Source organism: Anomalospiza imberbis, chromosome 14 (assembly GCF_031753505.1).
Source record: "Anomalospiza imberbis isolate Cuckoo-Finch-1a 21T00152 chromosome 14, ASM3175350v1, whole genome shotgun sequence".
In the NCBI taxonomy this organism is placed as follows: Eukaryota; Metazoa; Chordata; class Aves; order Passeriformes; family Viduidae; genus Anomalospiza; species Anomalospiza imberbis.
Window position 1 is genome coordinate 16,640,189 of NC_089694.1, and position 23,514 is coordinate 16,663,702.

Below are 23,514 nucleotides of genomic sequence, written 5' to 3' on the forward strand. Positions count from 1 at the left end.
TCACTCTCGACTCTTGCTTCTCTAGGTAAAACTCTGGGTCATGGTGCTTTTGGGAAGGTGGTGGAGGCGTCTGCTTTTGGCATTGATAAATCTTCAACCTGCAAAACAGTTGCCGTAAAAATGCTGAAAGGTACAAAAATCCCTCTGAGATCCTCCCCACACTGCTCAGGGGAGCTGGGGGCAGCGAGGCCACAGTGCTCAGCTCGCTGTGTCCTGCAGGGAGTGGGCTTCCATGTGGGATCAGCCATCCTGGATGGATGCAAGGGGAGGAAATTATAGCAGCTCCATGCTGCACTGCTGACTGAGGCTTGTATTCCTCAAGGAAGAAAAAAGCAGCTTCCAGCTCTGTGGGGTGAGGAGGGAAACAGATTATGGAGTGTAATTACATGAGATAGCCTGAAATTGGATCTGAGCCTTCCATCCCAGCCTAGCCAGATGTAGAACAGTTCAAGGGGCTGGAAAAAAAACCCAGTGCCAGGGGAGCAAATTAGAGACATCTTGCTTGCAATTATTGAAATGAAGGGAAGCTTTCCCGTTGGGTGGAGGGAAGGAGGGACCTCGGAGCCTGTTCTTGCACACAGAGCCTCAAGGCACACAGCGAGCAATGGCATCAGCCACAGGCTGCCTGCTTGGGCAGGGCTTGGGGCTGCTCCTGAAGGGGATTCCAAAGGCTCAGCCCATGCTGCCGTGGCCCTCATGGCTCCATCCTGCTGCATGACACCATTAACCCCTGCCATGCCACCAGCAAGTGACTGCTGCCATGGGACTTGGCTTCTGCTGCCAGCTGCCTCTCCTGGTGCTCTGCTACTCCCATCTCTCTGAAATCACAGAAACACCCATTTATCACCTCTCTGGACCTCCTTCAGGTCTGGTCTTCCCTCTCTATTTTCACCCTTCTGATCATCTTCTCTCCTGCTATTGTATCTTGTGTTCCATGCCCATTTCCAGACCCCTGAAATCCCCTAGAAGTCCCCGATTCAGACATTCCCATCTCCATCAAAACATGCTGTCCTGGACAGCTCTGGGGTTTCATCCCTTCCATGCTGCGCTTCCCAACTGATGTTCATGTCAGCTCTGCCCTGCCAGCACATATTCAGCAATATTTGGCAGATTCTCCATCATTTTACACCTCCCTCCCCCGTGGAGGCAGCTGCCTCCTGCTCTGGTCTGCCCCTCCCCAACTAACGTGCCCATAATTCATCACTTTCATGAATTAAGCAGATTCTCTAGTGTCAGTTAATCCATCCAGGGAATTAAAAAGGCTCTGGGGATGCCTGCATTTCTGCCATCTCCATGCAGTATGCTCGGCTCTGTTCTGGATTGAAGGCTAAAATTCAATGTGCAGAATTATCTGAAACACTTCTGAGCTGGCTGCATCTTCCAGAACATGCCAGGGGAAATCAGGAATGATACCACCCATGGACACACCAAACACTGCTGGCTGAAGGAATCTTGGAATAGCTCCTTCTTTATGACACAGTTTGGAGAAAGATGATGGGGAATTCTACAAACAGATAAAGAGGTTACACCTGTCACACCAAATGAGTTGTTGCATAACTGTTTCTTCATATTAAATCTTACATGATGCAAAGGCAAAGGCAACAGGCCAAAGCCTCTCCTGTTAAAATACATCATGGAAGTTTTGGGGACAAGGCTGGGAAGATAAAGCAGCACCTGAACAACCTTCTGGTCTGAGGGTGCCTGCCTTAAAATAATGTCACTGGCCAGCCAGGGCCTCCCCTGTCAGGTTCATGGCTCACACACAGATCTTAGAAAATTAATTTCTTGGGTCAATAAGATCTTACAGGCCTGAGCTTTAGGAATGCTGTGTGTTCCCTGGGACATTTTGGGACACAGCTTCCAGATCTGTGGATTCCTCCTCACCTGCAGTGGAGAGTTGTGAGGTATTATAAGCGAGTCCTGCTGAACTGCACAGCCCAGCAGAGAGGAAGGGACACGTTCTGTGTGCTGTGGGGGCTTGCAGAGGTTGGCTTTGCTAAGCTTGCAAACCTGAGTCCTGGCAGAGGCTCTGTGGGATCAGGTCTGGGGAAGGGACCATAACCCTCCATAACCCACGCTCGAGAAAGGAAGAGTCATCCAAAAGATAAAGTGTTATCCCACTCATAAAGGTCAGCAGACAATGAAACGGATGAATTATTATCTGTGTGAGAGTCTGAAAAGCCAAGATACTGCAAGGAACCTGGGTGGGTTTTGTTTCAAAGGATAAACAGGATCTTGCTGTGTCCTGTTGAAAATATCCTGTTGTGTAAAGATGATTTTTTTCCTGTTTATCTTAAGCAGAATGTGCAACTACTAATGAATGCAAGGCTCTAATGTCTGAGCTGAAGATCCTCATCCATATAGGACATCACCTGAATGTGGTCAACCTGCTGGGAGCCTGCACCAAAGCTGGAGGTGAGGAGTCCTCAGTAAATTTGGAGCAAAAAAGAAAACACTTTTCAGACACTTTGGGGCGTTTGGAAGTGCCTGTGGTGCAGTCAGTGCAAGTACAGCATTTCCAGCTCTCTGCTCACAGGAGAGCTGCTGCTGCTCCTGCAGGATGTGGCCTCATCTCACACAGGGCTCCTGAACCTCTCCCACCTGTGATGCCACCTCTCTGTTCTGTCTGGAGGCACTGAAAGAAGAACATTGGATTGCAGTGAGGTGCCCAGTTCCTCCCTGTGAGCATTTCCAGGCTTCTTCTCCCTCTCCCTCCCTGCCTTATCAGGAGGATGCCTTACCAGGCTGAGCTGGGCTCCCTGAGCCTCCTCTTTCCCACACAGCAGTTTCTGCTCTGTGGACTGGAAGCCTGGCACAGCCCTGGGTGCAGCAGGAGCAGGGACTTGCAGGGGTCTGAGCTGGCAGGACTGGCCCTGCATCATATAAAGTCCCATAAATGTCAGACCTTTGTCACTAAAACATCCCTTCCCATACTGCCAAACAAAGCATCTGTGCCTCTTACTGGGCTTCAGCTTCAGGGGAGCAGTTCCTGAGGATGGCTCCTCACTGCAGACCTCCAAAATCTTCAAAACCACCTCCAACAAACAGGATCAGGTGACTCAAGGGCAAGGGAAACCCCAGAGTGAAAGAAATGAAGGGGGAAATCAAGAGAGATGGTGCACAGATCTCTGCTCATCTGAGACCCCAACACCATCAGTTTCCAACAGTTGTTGTCCAGTCACGAGGGAAAAGGAAAACTTCAGTGAGGGAGATTTGAGAGGGTGCCAGGGAAGAAATCTTTCCCCCAGCAAGGTGGTTCCAGTTCCTCAGGAAACAGCAACCAGCAGCCATGGATACTGCTGGGGTCTGGGAGCTCCCAAGAATTGTAGCATTCCAGACCCCAAAAGCGTGTGTGGGAGCAAGGGCAGCAGCTCCAGCTGAGGGATTTAGGGTTCAGATGCAGCAGCCAGGAGCCTTTGCTGGGGCCTGTGAGCAGAGGGGCTGGGACCCTGGGAATGCTGGGGACTCTCCTGTGCTCACAAGTCCCTGAGGGGGCTCAGGACAAGCAGGTGCCTCAAACCTGGCAGCAGGACCAGGGGTCAGTGGTTCTTAACCCAAGCAGCCCCAGAGTTCTGCTTGCACAGCAAGACACACCTCAGGACTGATCAGAGGCTCCGATTGTCCCGTTTCTGAGAAACTTTTTCTCCTGGGAGTTCCTCGATTTGCCATTCTCCATCCTGCCCCGTCCTGGGTGGGAGGTGACCATCCCTCCTCCCTGCCAGGTGCCTGGGGAAGCCTTTGGGGTGCAGAGTCGGGGGCAGAGGGGTGCAGCAGGACCTCACAGGGCACGGAGCAGCCTCGAGGCAGGCACTGCTTTGTTCTCCTCGAGCAGTGCAAGTGCAGACTAAAGCAAAACAGCCTGGAGCTCCAGAGGCAGACACTGGAGCTCCTGTGAAATCCCAGCGCCCTCCCCTCCCCGTCAGGCTTTATGTAACCGTGTACTCCTGATGGAGACTGGTATTAAGTATGCACATACATTATTTTAACAAGGTATCAAATAACAGAATTTAACACTTTGCCGGAGTGTCTGATGTTCAGCAGTCAGAACTAATGCAGTGTGTGCTTTACAATGAGGGAACAAAATATGGGCAGGCCATGTCTAGGAAGCGTTTCAAAACCATGAATAAATCACTAAGCAGAGCTTTAAAGCTCTTCTGGAATCTGCATTTCTTCAGGGCATCCATGAGGGACATTGGATTTTGGGTTCTTCAGAGCGAAATCTCTTGAGCAAGGCCAGATGCCAGCACTGAGCAGAGCTCTGGGGTCAGCACTGGAACCACTGGGATTTGGGGATTTGGGGTTGGTGGTTTTGCAGCCACTGCAAGGTTTTCAGGCTTGTTTCAGCTGTAGCAGAGGGGCTGGGGGTGCTGGAGAGCCCCAAGATGTGCACTCAAGGCAGCAGTGCCATAGAGCTGGGTGAGTGCAGAACCTGCAGGAATCCACAGGGAACACCACGGGCTCGGTTCTGCCTGCAGGAATTCAGCATCTCCCTTTCTCTGCTCCCAAAGGCTGCTCCTCTGCCTGTCCCACGCTGTCCCGGGTCACTGTTCCCTCCTGGAACCCTCCCAGGCAATGCTGGACCAGGAGCCGACTGCAGCCCTGCTCCTGCCCGGGGGGATGCAGGAATTCCGGCAGGAACCCTGCTGAGCTCCTTCCCCAAGGCCAAGTGCAGCTCTCAGCACTTCCCCTTTGAAGTGCAAACTCCTCAGTCTGAACCACAGACCTTCTCCAGAGAAAAAGGTTCTGGACATGAACGCCTCGGTGTTTGGGGTTGATAATATTCCATGATTATCCACATTCCAGTCCCATGGATTCACTCTATCTTATATTTGATGATTACAAAAAATAAAAGTCCAGAATGTAGCTTTTCCCTTCCCTAACATCTCACACTGCAATATAAAATCATTTCAAGCAGCTCTTAAAAACCTGCACAATTGTGTAAAAGCAGCACTGACTCTACAGTGGTTTGTAGAGGAATAAGGAAGAAAAGGAGAACACTTTCCAGGCTTTCAGAAACTTCAGACTGAGTATTTTTGCAGCTTTTCATTTAGATCTGTCTGTGGCCCTGCATACTTTGATTTCCTCTGGTGGCATCAGCTCCACCCAAAACAAACAATTGTGAAGCCAGCAGAGAAAATGAAAACTACTCCATGTGCAGAGCAAACCAACCTTAACAGCATCTGGGATTGGGTTGATCATCCTGAATTTTCCTTGTTTATAAATTAGGAATAAATACCAACTGTTACCATCCAATGGGGAAAACTAAGAATGTGTTCCCTTCTCTCCACATCCCTACTGGTTGTGTCACTCCTGTGTTTCCTCATTTCCTCATCTGTATAATAGAAATGCCATTTATTTTGAAGAGGATTTGGTAGGATAAATTAGAATTATGTGCTTTGCAGTGCTTCAAAACTCATTTGACTTTCACTGTCTTTTTTAGGTCCTTTAATGGTCATAGTGGAATATTGCAAATATGGAAATCTGTCCAACTATCTCAGAGGGAAACGAGGAGATTTCATTGCATACAAGGTACAAAAATGAGACTTCTTCTGTCACGAGGCAGGGAATCAACAACCACTGACAAAAGCTGGATTTGCTCTGCACTGGCACCAAGGCAATTGGATATTTCTATGGGCACTTTATTTCTCCCCATTTCAATTTGTACAAACAAGAAGAGGGATTTTTTTCCCCTGCAGGATCTCACTGCTGTCCTCTTCTAGCATCTCCTAAAGAATTAATTGCAAGTACCCAAACACTCCAGAGCACTTGAAAGAGGGGGAATTACTTGGGAGATACTTCCCAGCACAAGGAGGGCAACAAACTAGTAGTGAAAAACTGGCATTAACTGAACTAGGAGAAAGTGCACCCTCCCAAAATACAAATCTGTTTTGAGGGTTTTTGTTTCTAGGCCCCAGGTGAAAGCAGTTCATCCTTCCCCCATCTGCTCATTCCATCCTCTGACCTTCCCCTCTGCCAGCCCTGAAGCCTGTGCTGTAACAACAGCTGGGCTCATGGATACTCCACATCAAAACCAACCAAAGGGTTTGGTTCCCAAACAGCTCTTTGCATGCACACAAACATCTGTGCCAGCACAGACTGGGCTGGCATGGGAGCGGGACACAGGAGCAGAAATCAGGGCTGGGGAGGGATGGGAGTGACTCCTCCTCATGAATACCCAGCGTGGAACAGGCTCTGTGACCCCAGCCCTGCCAGAAACTGCAGCCTCACCAGGACAATCTTCCCAGATGATTGCAGTATTATTAATATTGTTAAAGCTATTGTGTGCAGGCAGCAAAGTACATGAGGGACTTTGTGTGGGTGAAGGAGATTTTCCTGGTGCACTCACTCAGAATTTCTTTCTCACCATTGTTGCCATGAGTTGAGGGCTGGTTGTGCCTCATTCCCCAGCACAGACAAGTCAGTGCCCATCATGCACTCACCTTGAGAGGGTTTTTAGCGTCCTAAGACAGCAAGAGAATTACAGCCTCTCTCTGCTCACCTCTCAGTCTCACCCAGCCAGCTTTCAGCTAACTCTGATGTGGAATATTGCTATCAGTGAAAGGGGAATAATAAGTAGGAATAAGTAGGAAAACAGGCTTTATTAGTTTATAATCAGAACTAATAGAGCCTGGTTTCCTATTTATTCCCACTTCAGGAAAACGTCATGTTCAAACATGCTCATCTTCAGAGGACCCTTTCTCCTTATGCCATTCTGTCACATATTTTGAATCCTCAAGCATTGCATCATACAAAGTTAAAAATCAGGTTTATGCCATTTCTAGTCCCAGGAAAACTCTGACCAAGCAGAGAAGAGTCTGGATGAGTCCAACAGTGATTTGACTGAACTGATCAAGAGGCGCCTCGAGAGTGTGGCCAGCACAGGCAGCTCTGCCAGCTCAGGATTTATTGAAGATAAGAGTTACAGTGACTCAGAAGATGATGAAGAAGGTAAAAGAACCCTACCTCATCCCACATCTTTTATTGGAAAGACTTCTGTCACTTGGCTAGTGCCACACACACTGTCACACATTTTACAAGCCCTTATATGGCTTGGCTTGTTCCTGAAATCCCACATTCCTCCTCTTGCCTGTTCCCCACTCCAACTTTCTCACAAAATGAGAGCTCTGTATTGTGTACAAAAGCTGCTCCTATTGAGTGAGAGGAGAAATAGGAATGTTTTACCAGACTTATGAGGTCACTCTGTCCCTGGGCTCTTGTCTATAAAGTTTCCCTCACTCCCAGCCTGAGGTGTTGTTTTCCCATAGCTAAATGAGTGACTAATGGATGAGGGAATTTTGTTAATCATCTGATCTTCTGACTCTGGGTCAGTGGATGCTCACCTAGAGCTGTAACCTTGCAGAGATCTCACACCCAGCACTCAGGTGTGGGGCTGGGGCCATCAGCACACAAGTGGCACCAGTGCCACCCAGCTCTGGAGCTGTTGCTGCAGAGTTTTGCCACGTCTCTGATCTCTCCTAGATGCTGAGGATCTGTACAAGAGGCCCTTGACCCTGGAGGATCTGATTTGCTACAGCTTCCAGGTGGCAAAAGGCATGGAGTTCCTCGCCTCCCGAAAAGTGAGCTCATTCAGACTTCTTGCAGAGTATCTGATGTGAAAAAACCCAAACACACTCTTGAGTCTGAGAAATCTGCTTTTTGCTCTTCTGTTAGAGCGTTGGAGATCACGTTCGCTCTGGTGGTTAAGCAGTAATTAGCACTGAAGGGGTTGTGGGGGAACATTCATCATGTTCTTGGCTGCAGGGACTGGCATCTGCAGCAGGAGGGTTTAGATAGAAGGAGTGAAGTTCTCAGAAATTGTGAGACAGTTTGTGGAGCTGCCTCATAAATAAACGCAGAAAGGGCTTGTAGAGAAAGCTCCTTTTAGTGTGGTGAACACCACTACTGAAAAATGAGGAGGGAGTATCCAGTTATTCCTTTAGCTTGTCAGAGGTGTCGGGGACTGTCAGCAGAGTCAGCACTGCTTGGATAAACAGGAAGCAGTTTGTACCCTGTGGAACAGCTTTTCAGGTAAATGCAGTGTAATCCACAGGCCAAAGTGTGCACACAACTGAGCCTCACTCACACACAGCCACCAGGGTCCTGGTTTTCCCAGCTTTTACAGAAAGGGGGAAACTGAGAGGCATTTTAGAAGATTTTATTCTATTATTAGTCTCAATGAATATTGAGACACTAGAGATGTAAAACTGAATGCCCTTCCATCAGAAGCTAACCTATTTCCTGGTTACAATACCTTATAAATGTTTTTCAGCCTGTTAGCTTTTGCCACACAAGGCTGCTATTTCTTCTAACACCAATCACCTATATTTTTACCCCACATGGTCCTGCTACAATGCATCTTTCACAGTTCTAATTCTCTAAAATATCTGATCTTTTTGCAAGGCCATCTTTTGAAACTTGTTCCTTGTTCAATCTCTCTCTCAACAATGTCATATCTATTCCATGGCCTTCCTAAGCCAGCACACCTTATCTCAGTGTTTGCATACAGATGTACAAGACTGTGTGAGCTTTCTGTCAGGTTTTGAGAATTCTTTACAAATCCATTTCCCACACCAGGGCAGCCCCCAGAAACCCTGAGCAGGGTTATCCTATCTCACACCCTCCTGGACCTGCCGTGGCAAATGTAGCTGCAGCTGCTTTTTGGCCTCTCCAAAATTTCCCAGGGATCAGCTAATGAGAAAATAGCACTCCCTTCCTTGTTGTAACTGCAAAGTTATTTCAGACAGAAAAATCAGAAAACTGCCTCTAATGTTGGTTTGTTCTCTGAGTTATTCCCTCTTTTGCATATCCCAGTGATTTGGAGCAGCTTCCCACTCATTCTCTGACCTGCTCCCAGCGCAGTTCATTTCTTTCCCCATTCCCAAAGAAGCTCCCCTGCCTCCAGCTGGAGCAGGGGCTCCTTGCCCAGCCCCCTGTGACCCCGTGTCCTTCCCTGGCAGTGCATCCATCGGGATTTGGCAGCCAGGAACATCCTCCTGTCCGAGAACAACGTGGTCAAGATCTGTGACTTCGGCCTCGCCAGGGATATTTACAAAGACCCCGACTACGTACGGAAGGGAGATGTGAGTGCAAAAAGCTTCAGCTGTTACCCTCAAGTTGGGCTTGGGCAGATCAGTAACAGCAGATCTGGCAACCTGTTGTGTCTCTGGCTTTTAGGCACGGCTTCCACTCAAGTGGATGGCTCCAGAAGCTATTTTTGACAAAATTTACACCACCCAGAGTGACGTGTGGTCTTTCGGAGTGCTGCTGTGGGAAATATTTTCTCTAGGTAAGAATGGTTTCAAACCCTTTTTCCCCCCTAATTTATGGCTGCTTAGCTAAGAAAAGCTGTTAACAAAAGGTGATCATGTGGGGCAGTGCTTCTGTTTCACTGAGGATGAGTGCACAGTGCAGACCAGGTGTAAAATAAAGCCGATTTCAATAAGAACTCCACCTGACAAAGGACATGAAAACACTGGGGAGGGGGATCAAAAATCCAAAATCCTGGACCTAACATTTGTACCCACTGAAAGCAACAGAGCCCAGAGATAAAATGCAAGCCTCTGCTGCTGGGAGGAGTGGGAGATTTCTTGGAGAACAATGAAGAAGTTTCCTATCAAACCACACCTGCTTCAGGGAGCCCCACAGCTGCAGAATCACCCTGCTGTGGGCACCCTGGCTGCTGCTGGCAGCCCATGCAACACGAGTCCACATGATACTTTATCCCAGCTTGATCATCCACCCCCAAAATCTAAGATTTTCTAGGTAAGAAAAATCTCCTGGCAGCAGCTGCTGTTGGGTTGGTGCAAGGAGCAGTGCTGGGCTCAGTCAAAACCCTTTTGGCAGCAGACCAATGGCAGAACATGGGCTCTTCTGATGTGGCTGCATCATTTGCAAGCCACAACATTTCTAAAAGAATAATAATGATGTTCTTTATATACTTGAGATTTCATCCCAGGATGCTGTTAGAAATCTCAGCCTCACTGAGCCCTGGTTATTGTCCAGCAGATAAAGCTGTGAGACCTACACAAGCAGTCCTACAGACACTTGGACTGTGCTGCTCTCAGATTCTCCTTGCAGAGAGGCAAGATTTGTTTCCCTGAGGGAATTTAGGAATGTCAGCTCTGGCTTTTTAATCAGCATTTGCAGACAAAAGAAAACAAGAAGCATTGTCAACTTAAACTGCTGGATTTTAAAGCAAACTCTAATCTCCTTCTATCTTTGGTTCATGGATCAGTTGAAATTAATGTTTGGGCTCAAGATGCCAAGGGAAAATGCAAAGTCTGGAGCTGTTTCTATCCTAATCTTTACTTAGGGCTGGCTGCAAAATCATAACCTGCTCTCAGTCCAAGTCTTTGATTTGGACTTTTCCCTACTCCACATCTGCACACCAAGCAGAAAGTTCACACTCGAGTGGTTGAAACAAGTGGCAGCTGCTGCTTTCCCTGGGGCTCAGCCCTGGTTTTTAGGGTGTTGTTATTTTGGGGTGAGCCCTCCATGGCCCTGTAAGAGCATCACCCACTGCAGGTGTGGAAACAGCACAGAGAGGCAAAGCTGCAGAAGCACCAGGAATGCCCCAGGTTTATCAGATTATTCAGGAAGATGCTTTAGCATCAGCATCTAAAGACACACTCAGGGGACAGGCTCTCCACTGGGAACCAAAGGGATGGAATGCTGATGAATCCAAGGGGCACTGCAGAAACAAACTTTGTATCACTCCCAAAGGTCCTGACAGAATTTAACAGATGGCCTTTAATACTGAGCACTAATACAAATTAAAATCCAGTCAGTGAAATTCACCTCTATTTTAATCTATTAAAAAAAAAAAACATTTTATCTGGGTTCTTTTAGCCCCTTTCTTGGCTCTGTCCCCTTCTGAATTTGGAATCTCCCAAATGGCTCCAGGGGCTGCCACCCGTGCAGCAGCCTCTGCCCTGGCTGTGACGTAGATCACAAACTGCTTTTTCAGTTGGTGGCACAGGCTCAAAACCAGTCATTTTCTCTGAGAGGGTTTTTCATCCAGCTCATCCAGGCATGCCTGTGGTTTGGCACTGCTCACATCTGCAGCTCAAACGATAAATATTTAATTAAGGATTTGTGTCACTGATTGAATTCTATCATATAAAAGTTTTACAGATCATTGAGAGCCACGAGATGGAAGTTATTTGTCGTTGCCATAGGGTGTGTTTTGGCTCCCATTTTCAGCTGCTGCTCTCACTGGGTCCCACAGACTTTTAGAGCACCTTCTAAAAAAGGGAAAAATACTGATTAGGAGAATGCAGAGTGTAGTTTGTGTCGTGAAGGACAATAGGCTGCCTGCAGAAAGGCTGGCAGCCTGGATCTGCTTTGGTGATACACAGGGAAATCAAGACTTGAGGGAATATTAATTTCCATCTGGGGCTGAGTTTGCGATAAGCTTTAAATTATTCCAATGGGGTCAGCACACCTCGTGTCAGGTAGTGCCAGCAGTGTTTAACACATCCTGAAATCACTAATGGTACAGAATGTCAGTGTCTCCTGGAATTTCAATGTGCACTGTTCCAAAAGCAATCAGAGATAATTATGTAAACAAGGAGTGCCTGGTAGTAACATCAGCATCTCATTATCCCACTAAAATAAAACCAAGATCAAAAGAGGGCTCACATATCCAATGCATGCCACATCTCTGAGCATTTTGAAGGAGATTTCCCCTAAGGAAAACATCATGTGCAGGCCTTACACCATATGTTCCAGCCTGCATTTCTCCTAAGCTGTCTCAGCATTCCAAATCCAAGTTATTAGACTTATCCCATAGTCCAGATAAAGACAGTGCTGAGTAGAAGTGGGAAAGGGAGAGTTCCTTGCTTTTATGATCTGAGCTGCCTCCAGCTGGTAGGAGGCTAGCACTGGCCAAAATATAAATTACCAAAAGATCCTGCAGTCAAAAATGAGTCACAGACTTATGGAATGTTCAGGGGTTGGAATGGATCTTCAAGATGATGGAGTCCCAGCCCCTCCTGCCATGGGCAGGACACCTCCTACTAAACCAGTCTGCTCAAGGCTTTATCCAACCTGGTTTGGAGCACTGGCAGGGTTGGGGCATCTGTAACCACCCTGGGCAACCTGTGCCAGAGCCTTGCCATCCTCTAGTAAGATATTTCATCCTAATATTTAACCTAAATGTCCCTTCTTTCAGTTTGTCCCAGTACTCCTTGTCCTATCACTGTTATCCTTTGCCTTCCCTCTATTTGCTCTCACCAACATTTTGCAGTTGATCTGATCAATTTGAAACCAGAGAGAGAGCTCAGATTGTGAGAGCAAGTGGGATTCTCCAGCCATGAGATGAGCAGTTAATTCCCAGGTTACTCTGAGCATAATGACAGGCCAAAGGCAACACTGGGAAGGAAAATCTGGGTATAAAGCAGAAATGATGGTGCTGCCTATCTCCAGCTTAAATAACTCCAGGAAACACTGCCAGTCCTGTGCCCTAGTACTTGCACATCCAGGGAATTCAGAAGTGCTGTGGATAAGCATCCCTGGGCTCTGGATGTCCTGGGAGCCCATTTGTGCTGAGATTCCTTCTCAGGCAGTGCTGGGATCTTGGCTCCCCAGTGCAGGTCTGGCCCACTGAGCAGTCAGGTTCACAGAGTAGAACAAGTGTGGAAGCAGCCACATTTTGGCCCCTTCTTCAATGCTTTATCCAAAAGATTTCTGCTGTTCTCCTTGTGCCCCCAAGTGCACAGCACATGATGGTGTTTGCAGGAAATATGCAGGAATGTTATAGACAGTAAATCATACACAGATTCCTCGAGGGCTGGATACAGATTCCATTCAATCTTCTATGTTAAGACTTGATGAAATTGTTTCCAAATTCATCATCCAGCCTCTGGGATGCCAAAATGTCCAAGACAAGAGTTGTGCTGCACAGGAAGCATTGGCTTAGGGAGGAGGGAGGGAGGGAAGTTACAAATCTTTTTAACCCCTGTAGGTTGAGTAACACTTTAAATTTCAGTTTAGATTTCTTCTGAATTTTACCTGTGAGCTCTGGATTACTCAGATGCCAGAGCACTCTACCAGACTTTTGTGGGAGTTAACAAAAAGCTCCTTCACAGCATTCAACCTCTGCAAAGCAATTCCAGTTGCCATGAGCTGTCCTGACAGGGTTCAGCCAACAACTGAGTGGCACTCCAGGTAAACACCATTGCACATGCAGTCAGGAAAGAAAACAAGGCTGAAAAGGTGGAAGGTCACTGTAAGGGAGTCTCCCCTGTAGGATAATGCATATCCAGTAGTTGGTGAACCAGGAGAGGAGCAATTCCACATATGGGATTGAACCAAGCTTCTCATGGTCCTTGGCAGGGGCAGGTGCCCACAGCCCCCTCTGCACCTGCTCAGGGGTTCTAAGGCAATGAAGGATGAGCAGGAATTACTCACTCCGTGTGTACCCACTCAGTGCAGGACATTGGCAGGGTAACAGTTTGGAAAGCACCAAGGAACCCATTGAATGAGCTGGAACTTTTTTACCACTGACCAAGAGATATTTTAAAGTCTTAAACTAATAAGGTTTATTTCTCCTCTGCCCTATTTTACCTTGGAGTGGGTCCTGACTGTATCACAAATGCAGAGGAGACAGCATGATTGAAACCTCTGAAGGGACAGAGTGAGTCTGTAACAAGTTTCCAAACAAAAAATGCAGAATGTGAGTGACTGCAACTCCTTCACTCGAGCTCCTGTTACTGCCAGCCTCTGGGTGACATGAGATGCTGAGCAGAGATCCCCTGGGCTGGGACACAGGGACTGTGCCATACTGAAGCCCTGTCATTTCTCCCACCAGGTGCCTCTCCATACCCTGGGGTGCAGATAGATGAGGATTTCTGCCGGCGGCTCAAGGAAGGAACCCGGATGAGATCTCCAGAGTATTCCACTCCTGAAGTGTAAGAGCTGCTGGAGCTGCTGGGAGCTGTGCACCTCACAGAAGAGATTGTGTTGAAGTGGGGAGGGGGAGGAGACCACAGCTGGGTATTTGATGTTCAGTAAAGCTGTGTTTGAGTATATTTTGGGTGTCTGACAGCACAGACTAATGCTAAGGACAGCCCAAGTCAGCCTGACCTTTGCCAACAAGATGATGATCAGATGCCCCATGTCAGCTGGAGCTCATGGAGCTCAGACTTCAGCTTCTGTGACAGAAAGCCAGTACCCATAACCAGGACTTACTTCAGAAGTATCAGCAGGGCCCCAGCAGCCAGACTCTAAGCTGAGTGAAAACCAAAATCCTGCAGGCTCAGCTGAGGCAGGAATATGGAAGCAAAAAGCATCCCACATGGAAACTAAAACAGAATTTCAGCATGTGGAGATCTGAACCTCTCTTAATTCAAAGACCCACCAAACCAAGCAGCAGGGGAATGAAAGTTTGGAAAAAAAGCTCCCATCCTTTCCCATGCCTAATCCCTGTTTTTTTCCTGCAGCTACCAGACAATGCTGGACTGCTGGCACGGGGTCCCCACAGAGAGGCCAACGTTCACCGAGCTGGTGGAGCGCCTGGGGGATCTCCTTCAGGCCAACGTGCAGCAGGTACAGCAGGGCCAGCCCCTCTGCAAGAGATGTGGGTTTGGAGTGGGCACCTGTGTGCATGGGCAGGATTATTGAACACCAATATGAGATTTCACTTCCCAGCACAGCTCACCAGGAAAATGCCTGCTGGGATGAGTAAAGACAATGTTAACTACTCAGATGTTAACTTTACTTCTGATTTTCTTCACCTCCTGAACTTTGTCTCTCATTTCCAAGTTTATGTTCACCAGTGCTCTTGGGAGCTTTGCAATTATGCAGCTTAAAGCACAGAAAGTCAGATATGTAATGATTAATTTTATAATAGTTAAACCAGTAATTTTCTTCTTCAATAAAAACAACCAGATCAGTTATGCAATTGTCAATTTAATTTAAGAAGAAATCAAACACTCTCCTCCAGCTCCTTCCTGTTTGTAAACAAATTTAGTGGAGCTGAGTTGAAGAGGGCCCAGTCTGCAATATGAAGAGCTTGTGAGTTTGATTCTATAACCAAAGTAAATTGAGGAAACATAAAAATCATGATAAGGGAATAGGGCACTTAACTGCTTCTCAAAATTAAAAACAAAAAGAAGCACAGGGAAATTTGGACAAATAGTTTTGAGAGCTGAAGGCAGAGTCATTCCTGAGGATTGCTGCAGGGGGGTAATGACAATGCAGAGCTCATTACCATGTGCAGCAGCAATTCCTGAGAAGGACAAGAAATTAAATCCTTTCAGGCTCCCATTTTAAGGCCTGTCTCTTCCCAAGATCCCAAGATGAACAAAACCAAGCAGTACATGGGCCGTTGCTTCTGACCTGGACTGGAATATCTGAGCCCATGTTCAGCCATCCCATATCACAGGGTTCCCAAAGTGCCCCAGCTCCCTCACAAAGCCTCCTGCACAGTAAATCTTGGATGAAGTGTGCATTCTAACTTCTGTAATTTCCACAGGGTATGAGGAACATGATAATCGCCTTGAACAAACATCACAGTCAAGTTAAAGTACAATTTAGTCCTTTCTCATCAGAAAGCTCTGTAGGATACAATAACCTCTCACATCTGAGATGCAGCACAAAATGAACTTTACCAGCTTTGTGCTCTTTTCTGTTTTTAATTTCATAGGATGGCAAAGACTACATTCCACTGAACATCACCTTGTGTCCTGATGGAGAATCCAACTCCAAAACCTGCCCTGTGGAAGAAAACTTGAACAATGGAGTGAATCGCTGGAGTGCAGTAGAAACTGGGTGAGAAAAGCAGATACAGGGTGGGGGGAAAGAAACATTTCACTGGCTGGTGTCCTCCCTTAATACGGCTGGTGAAAGAATCAGATAAATTTGTCAGGATGTTGGTTATTAGACACAAGAGGTGACAAAAGAGAAGTGGTCCAGGAAACTGGGCTGTGTGAGGAGGTAACTGAGCTACAATGGGTGCAGAATCTGCCTGGGCTTTATGCTGACCCCTTGACTTTCCTGCTTTCAGTAACAACAGCAAGAAGAGACCCCTGAGTGTGAAGACATTTGACGAGGTGCCAGTGGAAAAGGAGAAAGTGATGCATGAGGTAAGAGAGGTGACTGCATCCTTCCCCAGCAGGTTCACAGATCACTCATCAGCAGCACCAGAAACACTCATTAGAGCTTTTGGAATCTGTTTGCTGGGAGAAAGCTTTAAATCAGGCAGAAGATTTGGCTCTGGCACCTCACACCCAGGGCTGTGTGACAACAAAGAGGGACCTGCATTTCTCTTAACAAATAATTTAAAAAGAGAAGCTCACGTGTGATTGCCCTGGCTTTGATCAGGCTAAGGGGATTTGTATGACGAATCCCTCAGGTATCGTCCTGACACAGGAGGAGCTGAGAGTCCCTCTTGGACAGAGCCATTCCTCAGAGTAGCTCCCTTGGGAAGGCTCAAGTCTCCAGCTCCAACCTGTCCTGGAAATATTTCATGTCCTTGACCAACACAGCCTATTTCTCATTTGTTCTCTGCTGAGCACAAACTGAGGCCCATTATTTATTGCCTTGTATTTTCCCAGATGGAATTTCTGCCTCTTTATCAGGGCATCTCAGGGATTAGAAGGCTTAGAAATTTCCCTGGCTCCTGCATCTTCCCTCTTGCAGGATAAAATCTGTCCCTGTGAATCACACACAGACATTTGCTAGATCAATGCAGTCTGAAGAGATTATTGCTGCCAGCAGGAGCATTACCTGCCTAGGAGCTCCCTGTTCATGGCATTTTCAAATAAGCCTTTGTTTGAGGGGGGAAAAGTTTCTAAAAAGGGTGATAATACATCAAGAGACCAGAAATGAATGTGATGTTTCAACAAGGATCTTTTAAATCAAAATCAGTGTGTGATCTGCTTTTGGACAAAGTAAGTGTACTTTGGTTATTGAAGTTTTCTTAATTATCAACCCTGAATAGTCATTAAGTCATTATTTCGAAGAGCTGCCCAAAGCTCTCCAAGTGCTCCACCACACCTTCCTGCCATTGTGCAATTATCTGCAATCTTTGTGGAGATTCTTTTACCAGAGAGGTGTAAGCAAAATGCAGAGCAGCCCCCAGATAAACTGTTCCTAGACCACGTGTTTGAAGGGGAAACAGTCAAGATAAAACCCAGAGACAAGCTGGACAGACCTCATTAATTCAGGATTTCACTTTATAGTTCATAAACTCGCTTATAAAGTGATCTTATTAACAACTGATAGATGATCAGAGCATGTATAAAAAGGCTTTTTCTTGTTATTTATTGTTTGATGAGATTATTTTTTATATCTTGATCAGTTTGACTGTCAAAATAAGACTAAGTAGAGTTTCTCTTCTATGCTGAGGGCTTTTGCTGTCTCGGTTCTGACAAATACACAGATGTGCAACTTTCCAGCATCACAAAATATTTCAAATGCAAAGAAACACCCAGAGCATTTAATATTATTAAATAACTTAAAATGAGGACTGTGATGTCTGTGTACTTGTATAAACTTAGCACAAAGTGTAACTGCAGCCTTGAGACTCAGCTTTAAGTGCAGCAGAAGCACAACCCCAACTTTAATCAAGACAGTTTTGTTGGACAGCTCATAAAAATATCCATAAAGTCCAGGACCATCTATCTTTACAAAGCACTTGCATTTACAAAGTGCTGCTGAACTTCCACTTCCTTCAAATCCCAGTGTTTCTAATTGTGTATTTCCAGTGGGTATTTAAGGAGCTTTTCCTTGGAGGAGCCCAGCCAGAATTATTGGATATATTCTTTATGAATCTCAGTCTATTCATATCTCAGCTATCCTACGTACATGGTGTCCATATGTCATGCTTAATATCAGTTTCAAATTTGAAAATGTCAAATTATTTTTTGATATGTTCGTTTTAAGGGTGCTCTTTGGAAATACAGATCAAAAACTTTAATGTCATAAAAAGAAGGGAAACGTTCCCAGGCTCCAAAGCAGCATGATCAGGAACACTTGGATAAAAACTGATAACATAGGTCTTGATAAAAGAATATCCTGAAGGATTGGTGGCTCCTACAGCAGTCCCAGGTTGCAGATATCCCTGATGTTCCCTTCCTTTTGCTCCTCAGGAGTCTGACAGTGGGATGGTGCTGACCTCGGATGAGATCAAAAGCCCCAAGAGGTTGGAAATCCGTTCCTGGCCCTATGGGATCATGGCTCTGGCGTGAGTACTCTGGGGGATTTCTTTTTCAGACTGTTCTTCCTTTTAGGAAAATGCTTTTGAAATGTGCAGTTTTGTTTCTGCTGCCAAAAGGAAACCTCTGGATATCCAGGCAAGCTAAGAGGAGATGAACTCTGAATTTCAGCCCTATAACCAGGAAACCTTGGTCATGTGCTTTAACATCAAGGGGCAGCAGATACTGCAAATGGGAGATGATAGGAGGAAAAGATGAGAATATAGAGGTCTTATTTAGCTGTTTGTTCACTGCCTCCCCAGTGTTCTCTCTTCGTGATGGAGAAGAGTTTGAAGAACTTGATTCATTAATGCAAAAGATGACATTTGTAATTATACCAGTGTGTATATTTAAGTCAGGCAGAAGGAGTGGCATCTTTGCAGCTCAGGGGATGTGAGTAAACTTAAAATGCTTGTGCATAGCAAAGAGCAGTCCAAGCACTGCAAAGCAGTGCCTTTACCAGAGCCCTGATTGCTGCACTTGCTTCATCATCACTCTGAGACAGAGCTGCAGAGAATTCCCTAAATCCTACCACCCCCGTGATCCCTGGGTGGTGTTGTTCACTACTGGTGTACAAACAGAGGCTGGGACAGGGTTTGCTGTATGTTTATCCACTCATAGTACAATACAGAAGATTAAAAGCAGATTTTTAGCTTTTTGCTCACAGTTCTTTGTATGTCAGTAACAACCACACAGGCAGAGGTGACCCAGTAGTGAAAAAAGTTCTCCACCTTCCTAACAACAGTAACCCATTTTACTGATTCAAATGCCAACATGTGGACTTTCAAAGAATAGCTGCCCAAAATATTAAAAAACTTATTATTATGTAGCAATGAATTCCTTGTCTATTCAGTTACTTAAGCTAATTACTACTTGCCTAGAATTTTCTCTGAAATCTACTGAGATTTGTATGAGTTCTCTCTGTACTGAAGAACTCCACAACCTTTCCCAGCAGAGCAGTTGCTTGTTCTACACCAAGTCACCCCTGTTCTGCATTAAAGAGAAATGAGGGATGAGAAGAATCCTGGTGAACTTCTGGATATTCTGGGAGAGTTCCCAGGAGAGGGCATAGTCAGAGTGTGGCAGTTCTGGAGAGGCTGACTCTCACTCAGAGGGAAAAGCAGATGGAAAGGGCTTGCCTTGTCTTTTGATACCTTAGAAGCATCCTGAAGTTTGAAGGCAGGAAAGGAGGAAAGGAGGAAAAGTGAGAAGGAGAGAGGAAAAGGGAGAAGAAGAGAAGGAAGAGGGAGAAGAAGGGAAGGAAAAAGGAGAAGGAGAGGAGGAAAATGGAGAAGAAGGGAAGGAAAAGGGAGAAGGAGAGGAGGAAAAGGGAGAACATTTCCCAAGGAAAGGTGGACAACACTAACAGGAGCTTTAGAATGCTGTGGATTGTGCTGGATGGCAGTGTGGCCTCAGGAATGTGTTTGTCCAGCAGTGTTTTCCCTGTAGCAGTGTCCCAGGGCCGGACCTGGTGGGATTAGCAGAGATCCTGATCCATTTCCATGTTTTTATCCCCTGCACACAGCCAGAGCATTCCTGCCAGCACAATCCATTGCTATGGAGACCAAATGGCACCAGCTCGAAAAACAGGAGCTCAAATGTCAGGAGCTGCATTACTGTGATGCTTCACCTGGGCTGATTCACCTCTTTCCTGCATGATGTCACACTGACACAAATCCAGCAGCCTCCCTGGTGGGATTTATCCCTCTGAGGATTTCTGTCACTCCCCCCTGACAGCCTTTCCCTATTGCATTTCTCCTGTTTGGATAAAGAGTTGACAGAGGAAGGTTCCCTCTCTGTCCCTTCTAGGCTTTCTCCTGAAAATCTGAAGAGTCAACATCCAGCCAGATGTGGAAACACAAAAATTCCACAGCAGCCTGTTCTTTAGAGATTTCCAGCAAAACCTTCTGAACTGCCATCAGGGCCACTGGAGTGCCTGTGAGGCTCTGTGGGGGCAGTGAATCCCTGCCTGACCCCACACCTGGGCCCTCCCCACTTCCACTCAACACTTCCATGGGGATTCCATCCAGCACGAGGTTCCTGAGCCTTTCTGTGCCAGGCAGACCCTGCAGACCATCCCAGCAGAGACTACAAGAAGCTGTCTTGTCTCCTGCTGCCATGGCACCCACAGAGGTGTGTGGCTCTCCCTGGCCACATCCTTCCCTGAGAGTCTGAGCTCCAGCTGAGACAGCTTTTTTGTCAGCTGCCTTTTTTTTTTTGTTGTTGTTTTTTGAATCTTGCAGACCCTCCTTGGCACAAAGAACAGCTCCAACAGTGCAGAGCAGCCCAAAGCCCTCTTGTTTGAGGACAGGACACCCCTGGGTGCTCCTGCACTGACAAGTGGACAAACAAGGCTCAAAGCCTGTGGAATAATCTAGAGAGGTCAGAAGGGATGTGGGTTTAACAGGGGAGATAAAGTCACCCTTGTTAATGGTGTATCTCTCTCTATCAAAAACATTTACCCTGGACCCTTTTCAAAGTCTTTCTTTTCTAAAACAAAACTGTTCAAAGGCTTAGCATGTTTTCTAAACCAGGGTGGCTGCATTTATTATTTTTGCCAAAATCTCACTGTTTATTTATCCTGCATTCATTCTTCTGTTGAGTTTAAAATTTGCCAACAACACACACCATGGAGTGTCAGTGTCAAGAGTTTAGTGAGGATGAATCTGATACCCTGGGCCTGGGCTCACTGTTAGGCCGGACTAACCAAGTCTGAACTTTTCCTCCTGCTAAAATAGAGCAGGAAAGTTCTGAGTATTTTATGCTGCTGAAATAGAAAGTCACAGCAGTAGCTGCAGTGAGAGATGGAAAGATTGGCTGGGATAACAACACTGGAATCAGTATTCAGGGAAGCACAGGGGATTTAATGATGGGCTGACTCTGGTGTCAGCTTCCGTCTCAAAATATTATCAGGCTACTGCCAAGCACTGCTTTAAAACCCTCCCAGAGACTCTATAATCAAGTTATTGTTTAAGATGACAAAAGGTTTGGTATCTGCTCAGTTGTCCTCCCCCAGCTCTTCCCCTTCTATCATCCTCTGTTGCTCAGAAATCCCTGATCTGGTTCTGGCCCAGGCCCATGAGATCAGCTGAGGCTCAGCTGATCCACTCTGGGCTCTGGATGCTGCACCCACATCCCAGCACTGAGGGCTCTGCCTTTGCCAAAACAAGCTGGGCCTAAGGCAAGGCAGCAACACTGAAATGATGGATTTTGCTCAGCAACAGCAGGCATTCATGACCAAACACACAGAACACAACAAAAATACAGCCAGGGTTGGGCTGGAATCCTTTCTCACTTTCTCAGAGAAACGAGGCATGGAAGCATGTTTGCTCCAGGGCAGAATGGAGCTCAGAAATAATAAATACATTTATTGTTGTGCCATGCAGCGCCTTGCACTGTTACCTGACCTGAGGTCTCCAAACTAGAACTTGGAATGAGTAGCTACTCAGGAGTTATGTAAACCACTTTTTTTCAAGGATTATGCACTGTGCTTACAGTAGCAAGGACTAGAAGGGAATTGTGAGAGGCTGTGGATTTGACTGCAGTGTTTTCCATCCCACTGTTTTTGGACAGGACAGCTGAGCAGCCTGGCCACACGTGTGAGGGTACACGAGGATGGCTGTGGCCTGGGAAGACTTTATTACCTGCCCTTTGTGTTTAAAAGTGCTTCCAAACAATGAATTCCTGAGCCCAACCCCTCGAGTTCTCCTTGCCAGCAGAATGATGATGCACTGGTGTGCCAGAGGGGAACCCAGGATGAAATTCCTCCTGCACAGCACTCAGTTGAAAATGTATTAAAGCAAACTGTGATTCAGTCTTAGCTACCAGAAGGAAAAAAATAACCCTTTTATTTCTTTAATTGCTGAAAAATTAAAATAAAAAATAACCACTCTTACTCTGAGCCTTATTAAACACCTTTGAAAGCTCTTACAAAGCCCTGAAGTTCCTACATGTTATTAGGAGAGGTAGTCGTGAGACAAACTGCTCTACTTGGCAGCATTCAGCCCAATTTCTCATCTTTCCCTAAACACAGCTTCTAAACATGGCCAGGTTTCCTACATGGACAGAAAAGTCCATTAGTTTTTCCTACTGAGAGCAAAATACTTGGGATTTTTATTGCAGAGCAGTAGGAGCTGCTGCACCCTCCCTGCTCAGGGTGATTTTCCTGCAGCCATCCTTCTTTCTCCACAGTCCTCTTCAAGTCATTGACCCCAAAATGTAGATTAACAGAAACTGGCTCCCTCTCACATAAAATAAACACCTCCACTAATGGTTTCCCAGCTCTTTGATGATTTCAGTATTGTCCTACCTCCAAAATCTCTGGTTTTATACAGTAGGAAGAAAAAGCCTCAGTAGGTCACTCAGGCCTTCATGCTACTGCAGGATTATCCTCTGTGCTATCTTCCAAACAACTTTGGTGCCTTCAGAAAGTGAAAAAGTTTGTGGAAGATTATTTAATATTCAGGCTGTGTCCCCAAACAGGACGCCTTGTGCAAGGACAAACAAGTTCTCAGGATGGTCACTGCAATTTGTGACAAGTTTGGGTCAGTGGGCAGCTGAAGCCCAGCTGGATGTTGTGGTATTCCCACTGATCCTCAGTGCTGAGCCATGCTGGGGGCACTGACAGGGGAGCCTGGGCTGGGACAGGTCCAGCCCAGAGCAGATTTATCCAAACTGATTTATCCACTTGTCTCTGGTGGGCTCCCACAGCACTGTGGGGTCAGAGCAGTGAGGAAACAGCTGGTGGGCAGGGCAGTGCCAGCCCAGGAGAGGCCCCAAACCAAGGAATGGCCAGCTTTTAATGAAATTAGTTCATTACATAACCATCAGTGACTCCTGGAGCTGCACAGTTGTGTGCTTACCCACGTCCAGCCCCTCCAGTCAGGAGGTGTGTGGCAAGCACATTTCTTTCTCTCTCTCAAGATTTTTTCATAGAGCAGCACAGAAGAAAGAGAAAACAATTTCTATTTCTGTTCCTTGCTTTTCTCATGTGAAATGTGTTGGGAGAATTGTTTACCTAAAGTGATTGCTTAATTAGATTCTAGTGAGGATTGTTTGAGCCTGATGGCCAATCCAGTCCACCTGTGTCTAGACTCTCGAGAGGAAGGTCACGAGTTGTAGGTCAGTTAGATATAGTAGCTAAAACAAGTAAGTTTGTAGTTTTAGTATCTCCTTTAAGTAGTATATTAATGTATTATAGTATAATCATAATAAAGAAATCATTCCACCTTCTGAACTGAAGTCAGACATCATCATTTCTTCCCACCGAGTTCGCCTGTGTTTACAGTAGGGGTGTTTGCTGGGGGCTCTGGGAGAA

At 46.3% G+C, this 23,514-nt stretch overlaps 1 protein-coding gene across 4 annotated transcripts in view; it reads left to right on the plus strand.

Moving 5' to 3' along the window:
• Positions 1–23,514, plus strand: part of LOC137482666 (vascular endothelial growth factor receptor kdr-like) — a 119,933-nt gene that overhangs the window by 92,703 nt on the left and 3,716 nt on the right. For 2 of the 4 annotated variants that reach the window (XM_068205177.1, XM_068205181.1), the window contains 12 exons: positions 26–130; positions 2,299–2,415; positions 5,441–5,529; positions 6,783–6,948; positions 7,480–7,577; positions 8,958–9,080; positions 9,175–9,286; positions 13,811–13,910; positions 14,442–14,547; positions 15,647–15,771; positions 16,007–16,085; positions 18,093–18,187. In XM_068205177.1, the coding sequence (XP_068061278.1) occupies positions 26–130; positions 2,299–2,415; positions 5,441–5,529; positions 6,783–6,948; positions 7,480–7,577; positions 8,958–9,080; positions 9,175–9,286; positions 13,811–13,910; positions 14,442–14,547; positions 15,647–15,771; positions 16,007–16,085; positions 18,093–18,187 (1,315 nt within the window). The remainder of the gene's footprint in view (positions 1–25; positions 131–2,298; positions 2,416–5,440; positions 5,530–6,782; positions 6,949–7,479; positions 7,578–8,957; positions 9,081–9,174; positions 9,287–13,810; positions 13,911–14,441; positions 14,548–15,646; positions 15,772–16,006; positions 16,086–18,092; positions 18,188–23,514) is intronic. The other 2 variants (XM_068205179.1, XM_068205180.1) reach the window with 2 other exon arrangements.